General features: G+C 47.1%; 6 protein-coding genes and 1 long non-coding RNA gene across 10 annotated transcripts; 4 read left to right on the top strand and 3 right to left on the bottom strand.

Annotated features, from left to right (window-relative positions):
• Nucleotides 1–20: 20 nt before the first annotated feature.
• On the bottom strand, nucleotides 21–4,481 carry LOC6618919 (lysosome membrane protein 2). Of its 2 annotated transcripts, XM_032715697.1 has the most exons (7): nucleotides 3,327–4,481; nucleotides 2,031–2,314; nucleotides 1,879–1,970; nucleotides 1,594–1,821; nucleotides 1,268–1,540; nucleotides 619–1,210; nucleotides 205–557 (listed from the first exon to the last, which is right to left on the bottom strand). In XM_032715697.1, the coding sequence occupies exons 2-7, from the start codon at nucleotides 2,284–2,286 to the stop codon at nucleotides 205–207; spliced, it is 1,794 nt and encodes a 597-aa protein (XP_032571588.1). In that variant the 5' UTR covers nucleotides 2,287–2,314; nucleotides 3,327–4,481. The 2 variants fall into 2 exon arrangements, with proteins under 2 accessions (XP_002043167.1, XP_032571588.1); XM_002043131.2 differs by lacking the exon at nucleotides 3,327–4,481 and having other exon boundaries at nucleotides 21–557.
• A 1,242-nt stretch (nucleotides 4,482–5,723) lies between these two features.
• Nucleotides 5,724–13,862, top strand: LOC6618918 (lysosome membrane protein 2). 3 transcript variants are annotated; one of them, XM_032715698.1, is made up of 7 exons: nucleotides 5,724–5,763; nucleotides 10,648–10,776; nucleotides 11,507–11,759; nucleotides 11,821–11,994; nucleotides 12,055–12,626; nucleotides 12,685–12,806; nucleotides 12,861–13,862. In XM_032715698.1, the coding sequence occupies exons 1-7, from the start codon at nucleotides 5,739–5,741 to the stop codon at nucleotides 13,239–13,241; spliced, it is 1,656 nt and encodes a 551-aa protein (XP_032571589.1). In that variant the 5' UTR covers nucleotides 5,724–5,738; the 3' UTR covers nucleotides 13,242–13,862. The 3 variants fall into 3 exon arrangements, with proteins under 3 accessions (XP_032571589.1, XP_032571591.1, XP_032571590.1); XM_032715700.1 differs by lacking the exon at nucleotides 5,724–5,763 and adding an exon at nucleotides 7,114–7,289; XM_032715699.1 differs by lacking the exon at nucleotides 5,724–5,763 and adding an exon at nucleotides 7,230–7,293.
• A 1,248-nt stretch (nucleotides 13,863–15,110) lies between these two features.
• LOC6618917 (scavenger receptor class B member 1) lies at nucleotides 15,111–17,020 on the top strand. Its single transcript, XM_002043129.2, has 4 exons — nucleotides 15,111–15,802; nucleotides 15,865–16,267; nucleotides 16,336–16,586; nucleotides 16,644–17,020. Exons 1-4 carry the CDS (start codon nucleotides 15,191–15,193, stop codon nucleotides 16,899–16,901), a joined length of 1,524 nt encoding a protein of 507 aa, XP_002043165.1. The 5' UTR covers nucleotides 15,111–15,190; the 3' UTR covers nucleotides 16,902–17,020.
• Nucleotides 17,021–17,174: 154 nt separating this feature from the next.
• On the bottom strand, nucleotides 17,175–17,852 carry LOC116800475. Its single transcript, XR_004361421.1, has 2 exons — nucleotides 17,795–17,852; nucleotides 17,175–17,710 (listed from the first exon to the last, which is right to left on the bottom strand). It is a non-coding gene; the product is annotated as an uncharacterized LOC116800475 (long non-coding RNA).
• A 725-nt stretch (nucleotides 17,853–18,577) lies between these two features.
• LOC6618916 (ejaculatory bulb-specific protein 3) lies at nucleotides 18,578–19,613 on the top strand. Its single transcript, XM_002043128.2, has 2 exons — nucleotides 18,578–18,669; nucleotides 19,133–19,613. Exon 2 carries the CDS (start codon nucleotides 19,146–19,148, stop codon nucleotides 19,509–19,511), a length of 366 nt encoding a protein of 121 aa, XP_002043164.1. The 5' UTR covers nucleotides 18,578–18,669; nucleotides 19,133–19,145; the 3' UTR covers nucleotides 19,512–19,613.
• LOC6618915 (m-AAA protease-interacting protein 1, mitochondrial) lies at nucleotides 19,609–20,698 on the bottom strand. Its single transcript, XM_002043127.2, has 3 exons — nucleotides 20,263–20,698; nucleotides 19,915–20,210; nucleotides 19,609–19,855 (listed from the first exon to the last, which is right to left on the bottom strand). The coding sequence occupies exons 1-3, from the start codon at nucleotides 20,626–20,628 to the stop codon at nucleotides 19,714–19,716; spliced, it is 804 nt and encodes a 267-aa protein (XP_002043163.1). The 5' UTR covers nucleotides 20,629–20,698; the 3' UTR covers nucleotides 19,609–19,713.
• Nucleotides 20,699–20,899: 201 nt separating this feature from the next.
• LOC6618914 (60S ribosomal protein L19) lies at nucleotides 20,900–22,029 on the top strand. Its single transcript, XM_002043126.2, has 3 exons — nucleotides 20,900–21,006; nucleotides 21,249–21,355; nucleotides 21,422–22,029. Exons 1-3 carry the CDS (start codon nucleotides 21,002–21,004, stop codon nucleotides 21,919–21,921), a joined length of 612 nt encoding a protein of 203 aa, XP_002043162.1. The 5' UTR covers nucleotides 20,900–21,001; the 3' UTR covers nucleotides 21,922–22,029.
• Nucleotides 22,030–22,968: the final 939 nt, after the last annotated feature.

Here is a 22,968-nt window from a genome sequence, read left to right as displayed (position 1 = left end):
CAACATATAAATATTAACAATTATAGGTAATGAACAGTTTATTGAACGATTCTACATATATATACATCAGATGACTAAAGACTAAAGGTAACTGGCGACTCTATGTTTACAAACTATTCTATAATTATACAGACAAATTCGAAAATCTCATTTAAGTTTGAACTTTCCCCATACCCGCCCATAACTAAACAACTAATGGCACTTTTACGTTCCCTGATGGTTGCCCCCCTCTTGAACGGGCAGTGGAACGGGCATGTCAATGTGGTGCACAACGATGATGTTCTCACCGCCGTTCAGTGCCTCCAGCTCAGCGGACGTCTTGCTCTCCTGGAGCTGCTCCTCCCGCCTGCTGTTCAGGTAATAGACGCCGGCCACGATCAGGCTGAACGATGTCACCGATATGAGCAGGGTGCCGTATTTAAGAGTTTGCTGAATGGCATTTAGACCAAAGGTGCTTAAGTACAGCGTGTGGAGCACCTCCTCGGAAAAGTCTCCCGACGTAATCTCGATCCACATAAGAGGAAGGATGGTAGTGTTCTTCAATCTACCGCCGTGATCTAAAAAAAACAGTACATACAGTATTTGTCCAAAAGAAGATTATCTGGTATTTGCGCTTACTTCTCAATATCGGCGTCTTGTCCAGCATTATGTTTATCTGGATACGGGACGCGCCGCTAATTGGAAAACCGAATCGAGGATGGATGTCGGCATAGGTTTGATGCACTGCTGCGTCTGGTTCAATACCCTCAAAGTCTTGGTACAGCACCGGATCGCCCGTGAAGAAATGTGGGAACGAGGGAAAAATGGGCGCATCCCCGTAGCACTTGGTGGCGTTGATGACTCCGCTGGGCAAGCACAGTTCAGTGTTGCGACAATAGCACTGGTTCGCAGGATTTTTGGAGGGATGGCTGAATACGTCCATTGGCGTCCGGTAGCGCAGAACATCAATGTCGTTGTAGATGGTAACCTCTTTTTCGAAGTGAAGCGGCACCTTGCGGCACAGCACCTGGAGGAATACATTAACGGTGCTGCGATCCTGCAGCAAATGCGGTGAGAACATAGAAGGCTCGGAGCCGTCGATGCGATTGCACTCATCGCCCTCCCAGTAGTCCAACTGGGGCATGCCGTTAAACTGGGTAATGATGCTGAACTTGGTGATGTCGTCCTCGCCTGTGTTAAGCTGGACCGAATCCACGCTAGTCCCATTGCGCTAATGGATAACATATTTTGATTAGGAAACCAATAACCAATTTCTTTCTCAACTTACGCTCATCAGAAGACCAAATCGTCGCCGGCCTCTGCCCAGTGATTTCAACTTGATAATGCTGTCCTCATAACCCCAGAGATATTCGGAAACCGTAAGCTCCTTAAAGAGAGGCTCCTTGAATTGTTTGATCCAAGTAGATACAGCTAAGCGTTCAAAAGCCTTCATGCGCTTAACTGGTCCGGCGGCAGAGATAAGCGGCACATTGGGCACCCTAACCACTTCGTGTTCCCCAATAGACGACTTTTCCGGGAGAAACTTATAAGACTTGCGGTCCTGAAAAACATATTGTTAAATCGTGTAGTTTGATTACATGATTGGAGACCTACCCTGAAGCTAACAGTGAAATTTTTGTTAAAGGAAACTTCATCTTTAACAGTGTGTTCCTGGTAGGTGAGAGGTCCCACATCCACGACCTTTATTTTATCGGCCCGCCCTGCTAAGTAGTCATCGATGTTGGGGTAGTGAAAAATGTGAGCCTTTAGCAAAGTGTCGTACTTAGGATCGGGGTTAAGCCAACTATTAGCGGTATCCGAGTTCTCGGCCAGGATCAGGTTCTGCAGATGAGTTGAAATTAGGAACACCACGATACATAGGATGTACGATAGACTCACCTCCAGAATGGTGTTGTTGTAATATTCGGTGAACCACATTACGAAAAGTCCGGTCACGCTGATTACAAAGAGCAAAAACATTACGCCTAGCACTGAAAAAAGTGAACCGCATTAATCAAGCATGTCGCGCTTGCCGAGAGTGCTCTACTCACTTATCAGCGTTCCAATATCCTTGGATGTTGGCTCGCGGTTTTGAGCCTGATTGCGCAGACCCAAGGCTTCCATTATCATGTGCAGCACAGAAGGTTTCTCGGCCCCGTTCGTCATGCCGTATCCCCCGAAGTTTCCCGTGCCCACCCCGCTCCGTGTGGAGTTCAGAGTGAGGGATTTAGGAACGGATGGGGCCGCTGTACGATCAGATTCCTGCCGAGCTGGCATGGGCATCTCTGCATCTTTGGTATGTGACATTGTCAGAAAGATAGTCTGTCGCTGCACGCTGAAATGGGAGTAATAAATATCGTAAATGTCGTTATGCTATACACTTGTTGTCCCCGGTTCAGAAAGTAAATACGAGCAACATGTAACTTAGCTGGAATTCAAAATCTTGTTCATTAATATTAAATTTATATAGGGGGTTATCTTTATAAATGCGGAACACGTGGCTCAACCCAGGAATCGTTTGGCATAACTAAGCTTATCAGGCTGGGCTATATATTAGCCTAGGAACTCGGGGTTCATTGAACACATAAGAACACTGTCTCCTCCTGAGCACCTCTCCTTTTAAGTTGCTATAATTCACACCTCATAGTTAATACGTTGTAGACCCTAAATTAATTTCTTGGCTCGTTGTGCAAATTTTAAACCATTTTTGACGCACCGGACAGATTTTTAACCATGCGCTTACAGATGTTTCCACGAACTAATCGGGGTTTCGATTCCGAGAGCCTTGGTTGCTCCGGAGCTTGTGGATCTGCCCGTGCTGAATTCAAAGTTCAACCGTATGTGTTCTAGTCTTATCAGCAGCTCCTGCGTACATAAGCTTGGCACATACTTACTAGGCATTAATTCATTATTAAATGGAAACAACACGTATCAGTATGTGCACTATATGTATAGAGTTGAGATTTAGTTCGATTCGCCAACTCTGAAATCGGGTCAACGGCATCCGATAAGGCGCTCCCTGGGCGTTGAAATTTTCCAATAATGCGCTCGATCTTGAACTCGAATGTGAACGGGATTGAAATAATTGGTTGAACGGTCGGGTGAAGCGATTAAATTGATAGTGGAACTAGCTGTTTTCAAATAAGATAGGACCAATCTGAAAAAAGTCCGAAGCACTCTTCTCTGCTTTCTGGAACCTTCGAGATCAACCGAGGGCTATCTTAAATCGGTGGTCAAACGAAATATGTAGATCTTGACAATTTTGAGTCCTATGCTGCGATTGCTTCTACTATGATATCTTAGGATCTGATCTAAGGATGGTATGGTTTTACTCTGCTCTAACTTACTTGTCGACCTCTCGAGATCGCAAATGGTTCGTACTTCCCTCCGCGCTCCTCCTCTTCGCTTCAGTTGCAGAAAAGAGGCATTGGCTGATAACGTGATGCGTGGCGATAGAAAGGGGGAGAGTGGGTGGCACTGAGCTGGAGAGCGCTTGCAGAGAGCGCGGTCACGATCAGCGTGCACTTGGAATGAGCTTTGGGCACCAGCTGATTTTCGGTGGGCAACACAAACGTGCGCGCTCCGTTGGAATCGGAACCACTCTCTCGAAGACGAACTGCACCCACACGCTTATCTGGCGTTCTCTGCCACTCTCTTTCTCGTTGTTTACTCGCTGTTCAGTGCTCTGCACTTTCGAAGTCTGCCAAACATTTGGCGTCTTAATTAACAATTTCGTCGCGTTAACGCTGGCTGAACACAGTCGTGTTTATTAGGTTTTTTCGGTTCTCGTTTTGCTCCCCTACCGATAGATGCTCCTGCTGGATGCACCCCACCTATGAGATGTACAGACTCGTTTTGTATCTGCTGCCTGTATCAGTGCTGGTGTGCATGTGCCTCTGTGTTCCTTCGTTCTTTTGTTGCTGCGCGTTCTTTGTTCGCCCGCTTCTTTGTTTTGTCGCTGTCTCTTTTGTGGGCTCGATCGCACAGGCTGGTCTGTTGTTGTTTTAATTCCAGCTGCAGCTGGAGCGTAGAGTTGGAGCTAGAGTTAGAGCTAGAGCAATATCAGGTTTTACAACCGTACTGCTGTTTTCCTGCCCAGATGCTAGTGCACCAATCTAGCGCGGATTAGCTTCCGCCGCCACTTCCAGTCAAAAGCAGCAATTAAAGACGGACTGCCTTGCGGAATTTGATTATCTGCGCACGGAGTACGAGTTTGGCCCACTGCCACCGGTTGATCCACTTGCAAATTTTTGCTTTGCTGCGATTAGCTATTAGCTACATACTCGGGCCGGCCCACGCACTATCTGGCCGAGAACCTTACGGAACCGATTAGATTTGGCCCGTTTCGCGGCGATCCGATCTGCGCTGGGATTAGAGAGCGGGCCTGGAACTAGGACTGGTTCTCCGCTGGACTGGACTGTGCGTACTGCCGACCAAACAAGTTATTACTACGACGTCGGAATCGGACGGAATCAGTTCGAGCTGGGCAACTGAACTGAGCAATGCCAGCAGAGCAGTCGCTCCTCTTTCCTCATTCTTTGCCGTCGCCGTTGCCGTCGCTGCCTAGGTCGACGCCGCTGCCGCCGCACTGATAACCGGGCATGCGGTCAGATATGATTGCAGATTACCGCTGGACGAAGCTGGCGCCGACTGCGCTGTCGAGAAATCAAGAAATCGGGATCCCTTGTTTACTACGTAGCAGCTTTGTGCGTACCCGCGAGACAAAGTGCAAAGCAAATCGTCAAAACAAAGAATCCACTCGGGGCAATATAGAAGATGTAGCAACCCTCCAGCTGCTCGTTCCGCTCCAGCTTCGTCTGCGCATCATTATTATGGAATCAGACTGGATCCGTTAGGGAGGAGGCTCAGAATCGGGGGGCTTCATAGATTTCCTTTAAAAAGTGTAAATAAACCAGATTTTTTATTAGTGCATGCAGATGCCAATATTTACAAAGTCCCATATCTACGACTATTTTTAGGTGTGCACTGTCGCCAAAACAATTTAATTATCACTTAAGTACTTTAGGTTCTCTTCACCCTCAATGGGCCTGTGTTTGGATTACCCAAGTAATTAACGGCGGTGAAATGCACTCTGAGAACTCCGACGATACACAGAATACACAGATGCTCTCATACCTTGCTTTCGTTCGTAATCTTGAGACGAGGACGTATTTAAACTGGCTGATCACGCCGCTTCTTGGATTATTGAGCTGGCAGAAAGGCCGGAAGATCGCAAATACCCCCGCCGGAGCCGTGTTATTGAACCCCAAGTGTAAATGAGCTTAGCTTTATCAATTCAAAACGTCCCTTTCCCGAAATGCCAGCCTATTGCCGACTTCATCGGGTTTCGCATCAGCACAATGCGATAGCCCCTCTGAACTTTTTTCGCAGACCTGCCTGAAATATTTACCTACGCACTCTCGACGGAGCAGTTTTTTGTGCGATGTTCAAGTCCGGATGACAGCTCAGCTCAAGGGGCTAAATGAGTTACTTAACCTTTTTTTAGGGCCTCGCTTAAGCCGCCCTCGACAGATGTTTGCTCGTGCCGGCTATTATCGGCTAGTGCCCACTACCCTGCGACCTTATCACCCGAGGGAGCTGGCTTATCAACCCGGTTGCCAGGCAGTAAAGTGCCAAACAGGTCACAAACACAATCGAATATCAGAACACCACTACTCTGTAGTGAAGCCAAACAGTTGGGAAAGTGCTCCAAACCCTTTGGAACTCTGGAACTCTTAATGGAACTCTGATCGTTGGCCATGCAGTTGGATGACATTCTGCATAGTAAGTCAGAAATGGAATCATTATAGTTTTAAGACTTTTGTGACTGAGTGGGGGGAGGCAATTGATGACACGCCACGGGAGCTGAATTAGCATATGCGTACACCGTTGTTGTTTTCGCGGTGTTTTTGTTATTATTTATTGCATCATTTACGACAGTTTACATGAACAGAAAGGTCGCATGCAACCCGGTTAGCCTTATTGGCATGCAAAGTCGCGCGGAGTCAAGCTTCGGATACGGGTCTCCATTAAGGTGATTATGTGTGGTTGGACTTGGCGTGGAATGTCACAAGCATTGGGGCGATATTGTCTTGGCCTACCTTCTATGTATGTTTTACAAAGAAATGTAGAATGATATTCATATTTGTGTGTGACGATTGCCCAAGAGTTAAGGCTCATATTGGATCATGTTGTGCCATATATAAGGCAACCAGATGCGCCACCGCCATGCAACTGAAAGTACTCTATATTTTCAGGGTGAACTTTAGATTTTTCTATGTGTCCGTTGTATTTTCCGTGCATTAATGACACAGCATTCCTATAATATTAGATTTTAAAATTTGTCTGGGGAAACAGCTCACTTGTTTATCTAGCGAATCCCAGTTAATGACGGACTGACTGTTCTACAATTTTTTAATGCAGAAGAAACGATTCACCAGACGGAATTTCTCCAGCTGTTTACTAAGAAGTCCGTCTCTGAAAAGAAAACCTGGGCAATTCAGTGAATCGCATTAGCTGGGCAGGCAGCAAAGAAACCTTTCGCAATGCAGGCAAAAAGCTCCATCGGCAATAACAATAATTTGCGATAGCTGAAGCTGTCAACTTTGCACACATTCTGCATACTGCAACCTGTCGTCGCTCGTGGATGTGGTTATTGTGCTGAGTTTGGTAACCACCCCGTGAGTCACCTGCCACAACTACCACAACCGCGAGAGGAGCACTAACGACAGATATCATAATCCCGCGAGTGGACGAGTGTTGGTGTGGCAATCAGTGATATTTTTGGAGTTAGCAGCATAAAACGAAACGCGCAACGCAACAAAACGAAAGACTTCAATGCAAAGCAAGGCAACAAACTCGTTTTATCAGCCTGGTCCAAACATTGGCAACCACATGGACCGCCTCGCCCGATGCCGATCCGCTCGAGCTTTGATCGCATGCGTTGCACTAGCAAAACCCAAAAGCTCCCGCTTGCTCACTCTCGCTTTTGCTTTGCTACCCACCTGCCGGGCTGAGGGTTTCGCCTACCTGTTTATCAGGTTTTCCAGTTGTGCTTTGTAGCAACGCGAAGCCGAGCTTTCGCCGCCTGAACATCTTACGATCTTACGTTGGGGGGCCACTTGAAGACGGCGACTTCAGTTACTCGACGGCACTGCGAGCGTTCGAGTCGTTAACGATTTTTACCGGCGGTTGTTGCTTAACGTTCCCTGCTCACCGATCAACGATTACCTTCCACGTTATAGCCCGGGCCCAAGAATCTTGGCTTGCACATTGGACCGCCGCAAGTCCGAGTTACCGTCAAAAACAGTGTGAGTGAGTGAGTTGGCATGGCTATTTGGAAATGCCTGTGTTTTCCAGCCCGTCCAGCCCGAATCAAACCTGCCGCACCAGATACGAGGCACCAGTGGCAGTAAGAGAGTGTTGGTTGGGGCAGCAGTGCGAGCCGCATTCCTAGGATTTGCCTGACTGCAGCTAGAGTTCGATTATTGTTTCTGCCCCGATCGGTAGCAGACCCTTGGTCCCCCTTGCACGCTCCGAGTGCGAATCCGCATCCCAGTCACCAGCTTCGACTCCAATCAGAGCGCTGGTTAAGCAAGACCTTGCCCAGTCAGCCAAAATGAAACCACTTCGACAGCGAGTTCGCTTAGCAGCGCTACAAAAGCGGAAAATCATTGAATTATGCTTGGGGGCTATGATTTTTCAGTGTTTGTGTTTTTATTTCTGCTTCGGTTTCTGTGCTGCCTCCGCGTCTAAACGCTGTCTGCGGCCCTGCCAAAAGCGCATTTGATGTACGTGCATAGTTTTATGATTACTTGTGTGGAAAAAGTGAAATTTCGCTCTGCACTTCACTCGGGCTGCCACGAAGCAGCGACTCACAGCGAAATCAAATAAAAAGCAAAGCCAAACACACATTTACAAGACGCGAGATCCGAAATTAAGCATGCGCAGGCAAGAAACCTAAGATAAATACTTGTAAATAAATGAACGGGGGCCAGCCAGCTCTTGACCACATAACGAAGACGATTATGTGAAGGTTGCAGCAGCAAAGAGCTTTGGGCCATCTCCGTCATCAGGTCGGTTTGCCCTGCCGCTGTGCCCAGTTGATCATCTAATTGAGGTGACAATTGGGTGGCTTTGTCTTAGCCAGCTGTTGGCACATTTCACTGAGAAAGCATCGCAAGCCACGCTTCGCACTCCGAAGTCCCCTGCCTCTCCCACAGCGGAACTGACCCACTGAAAGTCCAAGATGAACCACTTCAGTCCGCACATGTCTGTCACGCCATTAACGACGACGCCAACATGGTTTAAGGCCTAAATGTAAAACCCATTTCGTTGCGTATTATCAAATGCAGCACGGCACGGCAAAACAACAAGTGAATTGTCAACCGCTGACATACTTTTTGGACGGTCAGTGTCACAGTGTCCATAATCAGCGGGATCATAGAAAGAGGGGTCGGTCCGACGTTTTGAATACTCTATAAAGCTGTGTTAGGGATTTGCCTGGAGCTTTGATTGAAAACCTGTGGAAAATCTAGTTGGGTTGGTAGTAAAAGTGTCTTTCAAAAGACACCAGACATATTTTTCCCTACAGAGGCAAGAAATAGTACAGACATCTTGGTTGACAGTGACTTGTAGGAGTGCGACTCTGAATGTAATACCCTCCGCAAGGGTAGCGTCTCACAATTTGGGTCAGGGTAATTGCCTCCACTAAACAGCTACTACCGCTTGTATTTATTTGTGCAACACTTAAACGCAGTGAAATTATGAGACGATTCAGCTCGATCTCTGCGCCACCAAGCTGATCAAAGCCGAGGAGCGGATGGCTTCGCCGCTATACCGCTTTCGGCACAGCTCATACAAGACGTGTGTTTAGAAAGTAAGTTTCTATTGAAGTTGGATTCTGGCCAGGCGATTTGCGATAGCCGCAGCAACTGGAAGCCAGCAGCTGCTAATTGAACAGCCACAGCAAGTGAAATCAAAAATAAAACAAACCATTACATCAGAAATCGCATTTGGAAGGAATGCCGAGAGGCGCTATTGTTATGGAAAGGTGTTGTTGGGTCTAGGGTTTCCCGTTTCACACATTTGCATACTTCGCGGCGAGCTTGACGCTGATAAGAGTCGCTCAAGTTCTGGGTGAACACTTGGCAACGCTGAGTCACACGGCCTGTGTAAACATTTGGGCCCGACTGGTACTGATTCCGAGCAGTGAGCAGGCTGCACGGTTGCAGTCACCTTTCGGAACAAAGCAGTCCAGTGGGGCGTGAACGCAGAACCCAATTAGCAGGCAAAGAGGCAAACAGCTGAAGCCATGGGTAGCCAAATCCGAAATTGAAATCACTGATTAATGGCCTGACCGACCAGTGTCGCCGAAAATTCATTTGAGGTGAAATAATTATTGGTTAATTAGTATTCAATGGGCATCGGTATCGGCATCGGCAACATTAGCGGCGATGCCAACAATGGTGGATCCAATAGCCAGTCGAAAACAACAGCACAAATATTTAAGCCCAGCTCGAGTTCGGCGGGCGAGGGCAGAGCCAGAAGCGGAGAAGTGCGACCTTGTGGTGCTCGGAAAGCGCAGTAAACTCGGCAAATAATAAAACTTCGTGGCTGTGTGCGTTGATAGGCTAGAGCGAACTCAAAGTGCAAAGTTTAGCGCTTTTAGCTAAAACAGTGGAGAAATCGTAAAATCACTAGCCATTTTCGCGAGCCTCCACGAATCAGACCCCTATTATCGGCGACTCGTGGAGCGTACGAGCCACATAACTTCATCTGGACTTCGTGGATCCCACATAGCATCGATAAACGGCCGTTTGTATGCACTTTGGAGGATCTGAATCGAACGTCAAGGGACCACTCGATCAGATCGCAATTAAAGTGTTTCTATTGTCTACGGCCGTGCAACGCCTGCAAATGGCATGCGGGCTATTTGCCGAAATCCATTTGGCGTCATGTCGCTTCATTTGCATGGTTTTTTCGGCTTCGCTTATAAATATGAATAATGGCGAACAGCGCTGTGGCTGGAATTGTCAATAATAAAAATGTCTCGGTTTACGAACGAGAGATACATGTACCTCATGTGTTTCGCGCTTGCGCAGCCCTGGCCTCGGTCAAGGTAGCTCACAGGTTGACCTCAGCGCAGACCGAGCCTGTTGGCCCATTAAAAAGCGCTTAATGGCGCAAGGTCCGTCTCTGTCAGGAAGGGCGCACTCGACTGCTGGAACAAAGTTCGCTGACTCGAAGGTTCTGGAGTCAGTGCGCCGTTGGGTTGGACTGCCGGATTGGTTTTGTTGGCTTTTGTGCTGCATATTGACAAAGCGATGTCAAAACAGCACAAGGCTAACACGCCCCAAAACGTGTCTTGGGTCTGTGGGCCTCGGATTCTCTTTAAAATACGGCGGTTGCATATGGAAAGACTGGGCAAAACGAAAAGATTGATCGCCATCTGAGAGTCATGATCGCGAAGCGATGGCCTAGGCCCAATGTCATTCAGAACGCAGTGATCAATATGCTGTATTGAATTCCTGTTTGTCTGGCTGCCACTATAGATTAACGAGCTGAGACTACAATTTAACCGGTATTACGGCTAGTGTGTCCGTGTATCTCTAGGTCTCTGTAAAACAACGCGATATGCCTTATGTATAATTTTATTTTGCATTTTAGTTAACAACTGCAAGGCGGATCGCTCCTCACTCTCCACCACACCCAACACCAAAACCGACTTGGTCAACATGAACGGGCCGAAACACAAGTTTTGCACAAAACTCTCCAGCACCTATCTGCGAAAATGGTGTAAGTATTCCATTTATATAAGACCTGGAGGTTAATTCCAAATCACCCCCACCATTGCCGGCAGCATTCCCATGCAAGAAATTACCATATAACTTCCAGATTGTTATCGTAATAAACCAATCAAACATTGCATTGCGAGTGGATTCACAGGTACTCAGAGCTGGCGATTTATTAAGCTATCGCATAGGTGTCATAACTCCACGTGCCACGTTCTTGTTTTGAACCGAAATTATAGTTCCTGTTTACTCGACTGGTTAGACTGGTATCTGAGCAAAATGCTATCATCTATTACAGAGTACATAGTTATAAGTGACTTCCTATTTTACCGAGCATTCCCTTATCCGCAATTTTCTTATTTCCGAAGTTCTCTTGGCAGGGATATCAAAATCCGGTTAGTTTTAACTAGACTTTCCAGTTCTGGTGTATAGTTATTCGATCCATACTAATTGGCCGTATTTAAAGATAATGGGAGATTGTAGAACTGGGAGTTAAAGGTCAAAGGGTCAGTGAATCATTCGCAAAGCTCGATCGGCGATCTATAAATATTGATGTTCCATCCCAAACATTGCAATCGAGCGTTTTCGGTCGAGTGCCAACTCAAATATGAGTTCCGATTAAAGGCAATACGCAGTTCACGTTTCCCCACCCAATATCAAATGACTCAACCCACTTATCCAGTAATTTATGCAATCGGTGAACAATTGCTAAACAATTCGCATTGGTTTTCCAGGGATTACGATTGTCGTCGCGGCGGCGCTGATAATTGGTGGCATTGTGGTGGCCTGTGAATTCACCGTGCTGATCGATGCGGTCGTGGACCGAATGGTGGCCCTGCGTCCCGGCGCCAAGACCTTCGGATGGTGGGCCAAGCCCCCAGTGGAGCCCAGAATCAGTCTGTACATCTACAACGTAACCAATGCGGACGACTTCCTCAGCAACGGCTCCAAGGCCATTGTCGATGAGGTGGGACCCTACGTTTACAGGTAAAAGATCACAATTGGTAGCATGAAAGCCATCTGGCTCAATCCATTACCTCATCTGCAGCGAGACCTGGGAGAAGGTGAACATCGTAGAGAATGACAATGGCACGCTGAGCTACAATCTTCGCAAGATCTACTCGTTCCGCGAAGATCTGTCGGTGGGGCCCGAAGACGACGTGGTTATTGTACCCAACATTCCCATGTTGAGCGCCACCTCGCAGAGCAAGCACGCGGCCCGGTAAGTACAGCTCCACTCAAAAGTGTGTCCGCATTATTAACCCTGAATTTCTTGGTTCAGATTCCTGCGTCTAGCCATGGCCAGTATCATGGACATACTGAAGATCAAGCCATTCGTTCAGGTGTCCGTGGGTCAGTTGCTTTGGGGCTACGAGGATCCGCTGCTCAAGCTGGCGAAGGATGTCGTGCCCAAAGAGCAAAAGCTGCCCTACGAGGAGTTTGGCCTGCTGTACGGCAAGAACGGCACCTCCTCCGACCGAGTAACTGTGAACACAGGTGTCGACGACATTAGGAGATACGGCATCATTGACAACTTCAATGGTCGCACCCATCTACCCCATTGGACCACCGACGCATGCAACACTTTGGCGGGAACCGATGGCTCCATCTTCCCACCGCACATTGACCACGATCGCATCCTGCATGTTTACGACAAAGATCTTTGCCGCCTCCTGCCCTTGGTCTTTGAGAAAGAAGTAATGACTTCCAACGAGGTGCCCGGATACCGGTTCACACCACCCGAGTGGGTCTTCGCCGATGTGGACAGCCACCCGGACAACATGTGCTTCTGCCCCGCAGGCAAGCCGTCATGCTCCCCCAACGGACTTTTCAACGTGTCGTTGTGTCAATACGGTGAGAATGAATGTGGGATACCATTAGCGATCAAATTCAAAAGAAAAGCTCTCTGCAGACTCTCCCATCATGCTAAGCTTCCCGCATTTCTACCTGGCCGATGAAAGCCTGAGGACGCAAGTAGAAGGTATTTCGCCACCTGTGAAGGAAAAGCATCAGTTTTTCTTCGACGTTCAACCTGTAAGACCCGATAAAATCATCTCCCAGGCGTACACTTACGACATTTTTTCGCAGAAAATGGGAACTACGTTGAGAGTACGCGCCCGTATCCAGATCAATTTGGCCGTTAGCCAAGTGTTTGACATCAAGCAGGTAGCCAACTTCCCGGACATCATCTTTCCCATCCTTTGGTTCGAGGAGGGCATCGACAACCTTCCCGACGAGGTCACCGACCTTATGCGCTTTGCGGAGCAAGTGCCACCTAAGATCCGCGTGGCGCTAATCGTCGGTCTATGCACGCTTGGTGTGATCCTACTACTGCTGTCGACCTTCTGCCTGATCCGCAACTCGCACCGGCAAAGCACCCTGCACCTGGAGGGGTCCAACTATCTGGCCACCGCCCAGGTGGACATGAACAAGAAGCAGAACAAGGATAACCAACCCGCCAGATACTAGACGCTCTAGTCGCTGTCTGGTCGCAGTACGAGTATCTTCGGGTGACTTCGTAGTAGTATAAGCCGTAGCTAGTAACTGGGACCTGCCCACTTCCACTTCCATCCCCAATCCCTATAACGATTCCCAATCCGACCTCCCTATGTTAATCCCAAACCCCCCATCCCCGCGGACGAATCTGCCTCTATGTAGTTTAAAAGAAATGGAGCTGGGAAGACTTGTATGTATTTGTATGTGTATCTGTATCTATTGTATTGTATGTAGGTTATCTGTGTAAGTAAGCGTTATAAAAATTTTGATGTGTAGTCCAACGAAACGGTCGTGATCGCTTAAAGGCTCAAAGCTTCGACTTAGACAATATTTGTTATACCAAAACAGCAATCGATCGTTCTTGCTTTCTTAAGCCCTTGAAATGAAATTGAATGTCCAATCAAGTCACAAAACTCGAAACGTTTCTCAAATAAAGCAAAGTTCCGTCCTCGAATACAAATGTGCTTTATAAGACCAAATGCTGGGCATGTTCCGCACATGAAATTTATATACTATAAATACATAACTATCGATATAATGTACAATTTATATTCATTAATGTGTACAATAAATCACGATATTATTTTAATTAGAGATTGGCCGTAATCTTCTGCAATCCATATACATATGTATATATGATTCACAAGCTGTGCACGTAATCTTCTTCTAAATGGTTAATTGGCTGTTATATAACTCAGTTATATTATAATTCACCTCATTGTGTTCGTATGTTTTGATGGAGTCTGATCAAGAATTTATCGGATAAATTGATATTTTTACATGAGAAGAAATATATTTCCAAAATTAGTATTCAATATATTTTAAAAAAGAACATTTTTATCAATAGTTAAAAACTACAATTTAAGGTGGCCTTAGTTATGAATTTCGTGCACAATCCCAAAAGTATGCAATACCAAGAAATTTCAAACAAGGGAAAAAACTACAATAATATAAATTGGTTTCAAACTTGTACTACACCATTTAAATTGGAAAACATATAAATATTTATATATATATAACCAAATCAACCCCACTAAAATGCTAGTATAATGAAATCTCCTGTAATTTCCTTAAAGAAATGGTCATGAATGAATGAATGGCCATGGATGCTACATCTTTTCGATAGTTTATAACATGTCACATTAAATGATTAATTTTTACTACCTAAAATTAAATAACATGTCACATTAAATGATTAATTTTTACTACCTAAAATTAGGGCACCCATTGACCTTTATATTAATTTTATAGTATTTTCACATCGCACATCGTAGATGGACCAGACCGGATTATGAGTAGTATGTATATGGCTACATTAGCTATAAATACGAGATTCTGAGCTCAGGGAGGATCAGAAAGACCAGCCAAAGCCAGACGTTAATGGCGAGTCATTTGTTTCGTTGCACGTGTGGCTGCCCCCGCGTCACTGATAAGAGCAGAGTGATCTGTCTGTGCCTGATAAGCTCGCCTTTGCCAAAACCGCAGGGCAGGCAGAGTCGCCTGTTCCATGGTTGGTCATCCACACCTGCTCCCGATCAAGGTCAGTGCTATCCCGGTGAGGTCCACCCGGGAAGAGGGGCATCTCTGGAGGCTGCTCAGTAGTTACCCTCAATTCAATGGCCAATCTGCGTTATGGCTATTTTTCGGGTCAGAGGTCCGTCGTTATCACTGTTATTCCTAGTCAGCTCTCGCTGCTTTGGTGATAACCTTTCTGCTATTTGATTTTATAAAATTTGTTTTCATTCCATTTTGATTCAAATGAAACAAGAGGAGCAAATGGAAGGCGGTGGTTGGTGATAAGTGATTGCACGGCCATTGCCGAAAGCATTTAGAATTCAACTCAAACGGATCGCGTGTTTTCCCTCGATCGGACGCGATTTACTCCCGTCTCTGGATTCCGTCAAAGCCACTATTAGTAAATAATGAAGTCGGTTCAGTGGGTGAAAATATTGCTCTGTTTGATCCTTGCGGGTCTCAATGTATTCCTCTTCGTGTTGTCTTGTGGTGTGGACTATCGCATCTTGGTAGCTAGGGAATATATACGCTTCCGCCAGGAAATGCCCACCATGGACAGTTGGATAAACTCGCCATTCGGGAAACTGAAAAACTATGTGTTCAACGTGACCAACGCCGAGGAGTTCCGCAGCGGTCGTGATAACAGGCTTAAGGTAAAGGAGATCGGCCCCATTGTGTACAGAATCGTGGGGTTCAACGACATCTTAGATAGCAACGAGACAAACGTTAGGTATCGCAAGCACCGATACCGCGTAGTGGAATTCCTCCCGGAGGAGAGCGTGGCACCCGACGTCCTTAACTGGACCATTACCTCCACAAACAACGTTATCCTGGGCGCAGCGACGAAGGTCAAGCATACGGCGCCACTTGCAGCCTTTGGTTTTGATGCAGCGCTCATGATGGAGGATATATTTGTTACAGATAGCGTATACTACTTCCTTTGGGAGTTCACGCGTCCCCTGCTGCAAACGCTCTCCAGGATCTCGAACATAAGACCCAACGTCGCTGTTCTATACAACGTAAGTCCCTTGTCTATCCTGAAGACTTCCTTGTTGGTTCCCCGCTAAGATTTTTCCCGCAGGCTCTCAAGGAGAAGGAAGAGGTTTACACGGTCAACATCGGCCCTAAGCGCGGCATTGAAAACTTTTTTCGCATCGAGACGCTTAATGGCGAGGTGATCATCCGGGAACAACTTCCGCACACCCGTCAGTATGACTCCAACTCTTGCCCCTTTAACGTGTCCGGAGCGCTGGACAACTCTCTCTTTCCGCCCTTTGTCCAGCCGGATACGCCGCTGAACATAGTGGCTATCGAGTCCTGCCGGGTCCTTCCGCTGACCTACCAGCGCCAGGAGCGCTACAACGGCCTTGATACCTTCCGCTACACTCTGCTTCAGTCACATCAAAAGCCTCCCGGCTGCCTGGACACAAGCTACGGTGTCAAGCTACCCGACGGAATGTTCGACGTATCCCAGTGTGTGATAAGTACGGTTCTGCGTCCTTAAAACGACAGGTTTCCTTAGGTAAATCGAACACATTCTTACCCCCAAAAGATGACGCCCCCTCTGCGTTTTCGATGCCACACTTTTACGGAAGCAGCTACAACTGGAGCCAGCACTACGAAGGATACACACCCAACGCGGAGGATCACGAGCCATACATTTTGCTGGAGCCGGTCACTGGAATTCCGGTTACGGAGAAATACCGCTTCCAGTCTAACATTCCTATTCCGGATCTCAGGAGGTTTAGCTCACGTCTAAGTCGGTTTAGCAACATGATGATTCCCAGCTTTTGGTATGAGTTCGTAAGTACTTTGCCTCTGCAAGAGGAGTGCATATGATTACTCTCTAGTCCCACTCAGGAAATGGGACAGCTGCCCGGTTTCGTGACCTCCCTGATGTGGATCAACGTCAACATTGTGCCACACGTACAACCGTATTGCATGGTTCTTTTTCTGGTGCTGGCCTTGTGGAGTGTCCTAAAGGCAATTCGAGTGGCCTGCGGCGACCTCGGATATGTGGGCCTCTTCCGGAAGTTGTGTGGCGATATGGGCACGGTCACCGCTCTAGAGACCAAGTTCCAGGCCACTAGTGCTTCCCCCGACGTGGCAGTCAAATAGTGATCTACTTTCTAGACTGGACCCGTGTATATATGTATGCAAGATTTAGATTTAGGGTAGAGGTGTCGCTACTGATGAACTATCAGTAGTCGTAATATACGATTAAGTGGAAAATTGAATGTGCCTCATTTCACCTTATCTGTCAGCCAGTCAGACGACCAGGTCCAAGCGCTCCTCTGCCCCCTCCGCCTTCGTCGCCAACCAGGCGATTTGAGGTCGCGGCTCTGTTTGATTCGCCCCGCCTCTTGTGCCGTGCGGCGTGACACTGGAAACTTGGGCACGTACTGAAGATTTATTTTGCGTTTTATACAATCTGTGCATTTACTTTTTATTGTTAGTATTTCTTCAGCCTCTGAGCCGCCGTTGTTGTGGATTTTGCGTTTTGTTTACTTTTGTTTGCCTTGCTTACTTCTCCTTCTCCTTCCTGAACCTGAACTTTTGCACATGTCGCATGATCTTCCCTGGCTTCAGTGCTGATGCCCTGTCCGACTTCAAGGTAAGACACCCTTGGCCCCTCGGCACCTTGGACCTGTTGGACCCGTTAAGCCCTCCTCCGCGTACGGCGTCCGGGAGTTTTTTTCCTTTCCGATCGCGCGCTCGCGATTTGCATAAATCAATACGAACACCCAGTGCTCGGGGCTAAGGATGCCCCAATTTAAATGCTAATCACCGCGGACAAGCTGAAAGTTGTTTGTTTAATTGGCACGAGAGTAATGTCACAGGTGAAGAGTCAGCGCTGGTGATTTATTGACCTCCAAGACCAGACGGAGCGGAGCTGATCCACCGAGCCAGCCAATCAGTAGAATCGCCTGCGTCAGAGTCGTAAAATGCTCATAATTATACGAGGGTATGAAGTGTATTTTGGCTTTATGGCCAATTATTGTTTGCCCCACCATACTAGTAATTTCGGGCTGCACCGCGCTCCATTAGCGAGATCAGTTCCAAGTGCGGACGACCGCCAATGGTTGTCGCCGAAAAACCCCCAGCAAGCTGTCCGAATTGTCCACCTGGACAGGGGTAAATCCCGATTACTAAGGCAGACCAGTTGGAATCGGTCGGGCTGCGCCAAAACAAAACCCAATAACTCTCGCCCCGACCGATGAGCTTTCGAAATCTGGTTCAGTCTAGAGTGGTGCGTGCGATTCATGACGCCAAAGATAATTAAAAGGGAAATGGAAATGCATAAAAGTGATTACAACACAGCGACAACAACTCTAGCACTACCAAATGCGCTCGTTATGTCGGGAAAGAGTTGGAAACCCAACTCCAAGCTGATCCGAGCCGATTCAGCAGCTGCGAGTCTCGGAGCCACTAAAACCAACTGGCAAAATCAACATGTAAATTTCAATTTTCACGTACGTCAATGCTTTTCCTATGAATTTCGTACGTGAACGGGTAAACAAACGACCAGGGTCTGAGAGATAAATCTGTGATAAAACTCGCATTTCATTCCACCCTTTGAACCGCTGGTCCGAGCCTCGGACCACTTGCCGAAATTCGGCTGAAAAAACCTTAAGTCAGTCATCGAAAATCCGGTTCGGTTTGCCTGCTTTGGGTCTACGCTGTGCCGCGACTTGGCCAAACCCGCCGCCTGCTCCCTGCCTGCTAAAGCTCCGGACGCCAGAGAGCTGATCATTGCGCTCAGTGTATGAGCCGCTAAAGCTCCTGGTATAAAAGCGAGGCCAGCGGGCTAACTGCTCGCAATTCGAGTTGCGCCTTTGATCGTACCACAACTGCACCCGGGCCACCGAAAACCACCGGAAGAGAAGTGAGTAAGCCATTGTTCAAGCCGTGTTTAGTTCGCCCTGGTCAGGCCAAGCACCCGAGGAAATGAGGGTGCTGCACCTCATGGATCAAGGATTGCGAAAACCAAACATATGGCCACGGGCTAGCACGGATTCGCATATTGGACGCAAAGAAGTCGAAAGCTGCTAAGACTACTTGTTGTCGGTGAAATTGTGAAATCTTTTCAAAAATATTAAATCCAAACGACCGCCAATTAGTATGCATATGCGATATATATGCCAAGGGCCATAAATAATGCATGAGCTGGTGGGCAGACCACTAACCGCTTTGGATGATTCTTCGACATGCGTCAAAAACACAGAAAAGTCGAGACTGACTGACGCCTTCTTATTATCCGCTTACCCGGAAACCAAAAATCCCTCATTTTAGGACGTGTGTTTCGTGGCTTACCTTTAATAATTCGAATTTCTCACCTGCCTTTCCAGATAATCCTCCAAGATGAAAGCCTCACTAGCTCTAGTGTTCTGTGTTATTGTCGGTCTTGCGGCCGCCGCCCCTGAAAAAACCTACACCAACAAGTACGACAGTGTCAACGTGGATGAAGTTCTGACCAACAACCGAGTGTTGGGTAATTATCTTAAGTGCCTGATGGACAAGGGCGCATGCACACCAGAGGGCCGTGAACTGAAGCGTCTTCTACCCGACGCCCTGCATTCCGACTGCTCAAAGTGCACGGAGGTCCAACGCAAAAACTCACAGAAGGTAATCAACTACCTTCGCGCCAACAAAGCCGCCGAATGGAAGCTGCTCCTGAACAAGTACGATCCCCAAGGCATCTACAGAGCAAAGCACGAGGGACACTGAGCGCTTTGCTCGTCCAGCATCTGCAGCCAAATGCACTCATTTCACATGAACCTAATTTAAACCTGAGATCCACAGTAAAGATTTTAGTTTTTTATACTTAAATGCGGAAAACGAAACTTTTATTCCAACGAAGGCGGTGGCTTACGCCAATATATGCTATGAGTCGGCGAACAGTGCCGGTGGTGGTAGCCATGGACCGATGTTATTTGGTCTCGTTAATAAGGTCGATGGCCCTAAACTGGTTGGCCACATTTACGGTCCAGTCCGATTGGTGCCCAGCGGTGAACTCTTTCACAAAACGGTAGTTGCAGATGAAAACCTTGTCCTGGTACTCGGGAAGGGTCCTGCAACAAATGGGTATGAGGAGGAGCTTAGCTTTCGGGCAGTGGCAGTCCAAACTTACCCCATGTTCCAGGGTATTTCCTCGCCGCGTTCCCGCATCTCGGATAGACCACGCATTACGTGAAACACCATGGTGATCTCTACGAAACGCTTCTGCAGCTTGTCGCTTGCATCGTCAAACATAATACCTACCTGATATGGAAAGCTGAGGTATATGTCGCTCTCACTGATTTCCAGCTGCCTCCGTTGCGTCATTGACAGTTTTTGGATTACCGGCCTAAGCTCTGCGATCGCCTCGGGCGAGACAAGATTGTCCAGGGAGTCTAGGTCGCCGCCCATTAGTTTTGAGGATACTACCTATCAGGGATTAACAATCATTACACTTCATGATAGCCGGACCATGACGCACCTGCAGCGCTTGCTTGGCGCCGTATATGAAGTCCTTGAGTTGAAACTCGCTGTCGAAGTAGGGTCGAATTATGAACTGTATGGTGATCCAATTCTTCAACGAGTTCAGCGCCGATGGCCACACGATCTCCGGAAAGTCCATTAGGCGAGGCAGGCGGTTGAGGCTTTCTCTGGCATTCTGATCCTTCTTGTCTTGCTCCTGCGGCAGCGAGGCGAAAGATCGTCTGACCGGTTGTGTTGGCTTCGAGATGGAGGTGGTGATGGAGCCAGCTTCCTGTCCCCTGGAGGCTGCCACTGTGGGTCTGGGCTGCAAACGCGTCAGGGATATCCGGGCCATGCCCAAGCAGCGTATAAGCGTGTGCTGCATTGCAGAAAGTGCAGTCTGAACAGCTGCACCTGGAATAAAAAGTTGTTTTTGTTTTTCTTAGCCAATTTAGTGTGACCGCAGATGGATAAACAAAATATACCAAGCTTCGTTACTTAATGGCTCTAACTGAATTCGAACAATATAAATATGGGCGGATTTTGCACATGCACAGTGCTGGAAACTGCACAAAGTATTTGTTATTTAATAATATTTTTAAATAAATCTTGCCACTCCGCTCAAACTAGTACATCCCCGAGGCGTTGCCAGACCCCCGAGTCCGTTATCGATGTATCGATAGCACCCTTCAGAAAATGGTGCTGACTTCCGGCTGTCAAATTTTTCTTTCTTTCCCAGCCACGACGAGGTCGACAGCATGAGGTAGATTTGTGTTCGTAAATATGAGCGAAAAGTTGCGCTCGCGGCGTCTAAATGTTTGCAAAGTGTGCCGGGCGAACGCGTGCCGTATGATGCGGCTGCCGGTCGGACAAGTGCCATTCTGTTTTCCGGCAGTTGTGAAATAACCGAACATGCGCCGCTCATGCACACACACACAAGCTGATAGGCGCATCCCAGCACGCTACTTTCGAAATGATGGACTAACAAGTTACCCTCCTTTGCAGTTCTCTAAAGCTCCAGAAGAGGCTCGCAGCCTCCGTGCTGCGATGCGGCAAGAAGAAGGTCTGGTTGGACCCCAATGAAATCAACGAGATCGCTAACACAAACTCGCGTGAGTAGAAATGGACTAAATGGTCGAATAGACAGTCCAGCTAACTGTGTTGTTATCCCATTCCAGGTCAGAACATTCGCAAGCTTATCAAGGATGGTCTGATCATCAAGAAGCCCGTCGTGGTCCACTCCCGTTACCGTGTGCGCAAAAACACCGAGGCCCGCCGCAAGGGACGTCACTGCGGATTCGGAAAGCGCAAGGGTACTGCGAACGCCCGCATGCCTACCAAGCTGCTGTGGATGCAGCGCCAGCGCGTTCTGCGCCGCCTGTTGAAGAAGTACCGCGACAGCAAGAAGATTGACAGGCACCTGTACCACGACCTGTACATGAAGTGCAAGGGTAACGTGTTCAAGAACAAGCGCGTCCTCATGGAGTACATCCACAAGAAGAAGGCTGAGAAGCAGCGCAGCAAGATGCTGGCTGATCAGGCCGAGGCTCGCCGACAGAAGGTGCGCGAGGCCCGCAAGCGCCGCGAGGAGCGTATCGCCACCAAGAAGCAGGAGCTCATCGCCCTGCATGCTAAGGAGGACGAGATCGCTGCCAAGGCCGCCACCGCGGGTCACTAAGCAGTCCGACCTCGCTAGTCGAGGAACTCCATATTGATAGTACTGTTTATCGTCTGAATAAAACACCTTTAGTTTGGCCGAAATGATTTTGTACAAATGTGAAACTCATGCTTCGTTTTTTAATGGCTGGTGGTGGCTCATGCCCTCAAATGCTCATTTTAAAAGACCTGTTGCATTTCATTGTGAATTCAGATTAAAGACAGACGGTGATCAAATTCAAAATATCCACTTCCCTCGTTTTAATATCCTCAATACTATCCCGCCACTATTTTTGCATTAATAGTTCTTCAAATGCTTAAAAGACTTTAATATATTGGTTCGATCGACAATGGTCGATGTAGTTCCACAATTTATCGGCTTTTGAAAAACAACGAGGATCACTTGCGACTAGATTTTTGTGAGAAGCATAAGCGATTTTAATTGAGTGCTAGTTTTTAAGAAAATGGTAAGTATTTTGGAATTGTATTCATTAATTATGCCGGGTAATGTATTCATTTTACAAGCAGCCTCAATTATTACTCACAGAAGCGATCGTTTAAGTTTAATTTTATTATCCTAATATATTTTACTTTAAGGTTACCCATACTCCAAACTTAACTGAAAAGATGCTGGCCCTAACTACGTAGGACAACAAGACGTCCAAGGCTCTGGAATTCTATATGTATTCTTGAATTTGAATCCTATGTATAATATAAATAATAAGTCAAATAAATGTATAGTAATAAATAACTGATGAAAAAAGTAAAATAGCTCATGAAAAACCGCTAAACAGCGATGTAAATGCCAAATGTCCCCTCTTTCAATATATATAGTGAATAAATAGCGATGAACCGTGATATGTTTTGCCTATTAAAATGCGCTTAAACAGCGGTGTTTTTGTGATAAAATTATAGGTTTTTTTTTCATGGAAATTGAGCGGTGAATTATGCGCTCGGTATTTTTACTGAGCGCTTACTTACTAACGAAGAACTGGGTAATGGATCTTATGCTGTGTCAAGATGGAAACTTAAAATAGGTAACCGTATTTAAAATACAAGTTTAATTCGT

The sequence above is a fragment of the Drosophila sechellia genome, chromosome 2R, assembly GCF_004382195.2.
Source record: "Drosophila sechellia strain sech25 chromosome 2R, ASM438219v1, whole genome shotgun sequence".
Taxonomy (NCBI): domain Eukaryota; kingdom Metazoa; phylum Arthropoda; class Insecta; order Diptera; family Drosophilidae; genus Drosophila; species Drosophila sechellia.
The sequence above is the reverse complement of the archived record's forward strand: the minus strand, read 5'-3'. Positions and strand labels throughout refer to the sequence as shown.

Excerpts from the sequence above, each read along its gene's own strand:
- LOC6618919 (XM_032715697.1), bottom strand. The coding sequence starts at position 2,286 with ATGTCACATACCAAAGATGCAGAGATGCCCATGCCAGCTCGGCAGGAA. Across the intron at positions 1,211-1,267 it reads GATTTGGTCTTCTGATGAGC|CGCAATGGGACTAGCGTGGA; the intron begins GTAAGTTGAGAA and ends GTTATCCATTAG. Across the intron at positions 558-618 it reads CAAGACGCCGATATTGAGAA|ATCACGGCGGTAGATTGAAG; the intron begins GTAAGCGCAAAT and ends TGTTTTTTTTAG.
- LOC6618918 (XM_032715698.1), top strand. The coding sequence starts at position 5,739 with ATGCAGTTGGATGACATTCTGCATA. Across the intron at positions 11,760-11,820 it reads GTGGGACCCTACGTTTACAG|CGAGACCTGGGAGAAGGTGA; the intron begins GTAAAAGATCAC and ends CCTCATCTGCAG. Across the intron at positions 12,807-12,860 it reads TTTTCTTCGACGTTCAACCT|AAAATGGGAACTACGTTGAG; the intron begins GTAAGACCCGAT and ends ATTTTTTCGCAG.
- LOC6618917 (XM_002043129.2), top strand. The coding sequence starts at position 15,191 with ATGAAGTCGGTTCAGTGGGTGAAAATATTGCTCTGTTTGATCCTTGCG. Across the intron at positions 16,268-16,335 it reads CGTATCCCAGTGTGTGATAA|ATGACGCCCCCTCTGCGTTT; the intron begins GTACGGTTCTGC and ends TACCCCCAAAAG. Across the intron at positions 16,587-16,643 it reads CCAGCTTTTGGTATGAGTTC|GAAATGGGACAGCTGCCCGG; the intron begins GTAAGTACTTTG and ends AGTCCCACTCAG.
- LOC6618916 (XM_002043128.2), top strand. The coding sequence starts at position 19,146 with ATGAAAGCCTCACTAGCTCTAGTGTTCTGTGTTATTGTCGGTCTTGCG.
- LOC6618915 (XM_002043127.2), bottom strand. The coding sequence starts at position 20,628 with ATGCAGCACACGCTTATACGCTGCTTGGGCATGGCCCGGATATCCCTG. Across the intron at positions 20,211-20,262 it reads GCGCCAAGCAAGCGCTGCAG|GTAGTATCCTCAAAACTAAT; the intron begins GTGCGTCATGGT and ends AATCCCTGATAG. Across the intron at positions 19,856-19,914 it reads GAAATACCCTGGAACATGGG|GACCCTTCCCGAGTACCAGG; the intron begins GTAAGTTTGGAC and ends CATTTGTTGCAG.
- LOC6618914 (XM_002043126.2), top strand. Across the intron at positions 21,356-21,421 it reads GATCGCTAACACAAACTCGC|GTCAGAACATTCGCAAGCTT; the intron begins GTGAGTAGAAAT and ends ATCCCATTCCAG.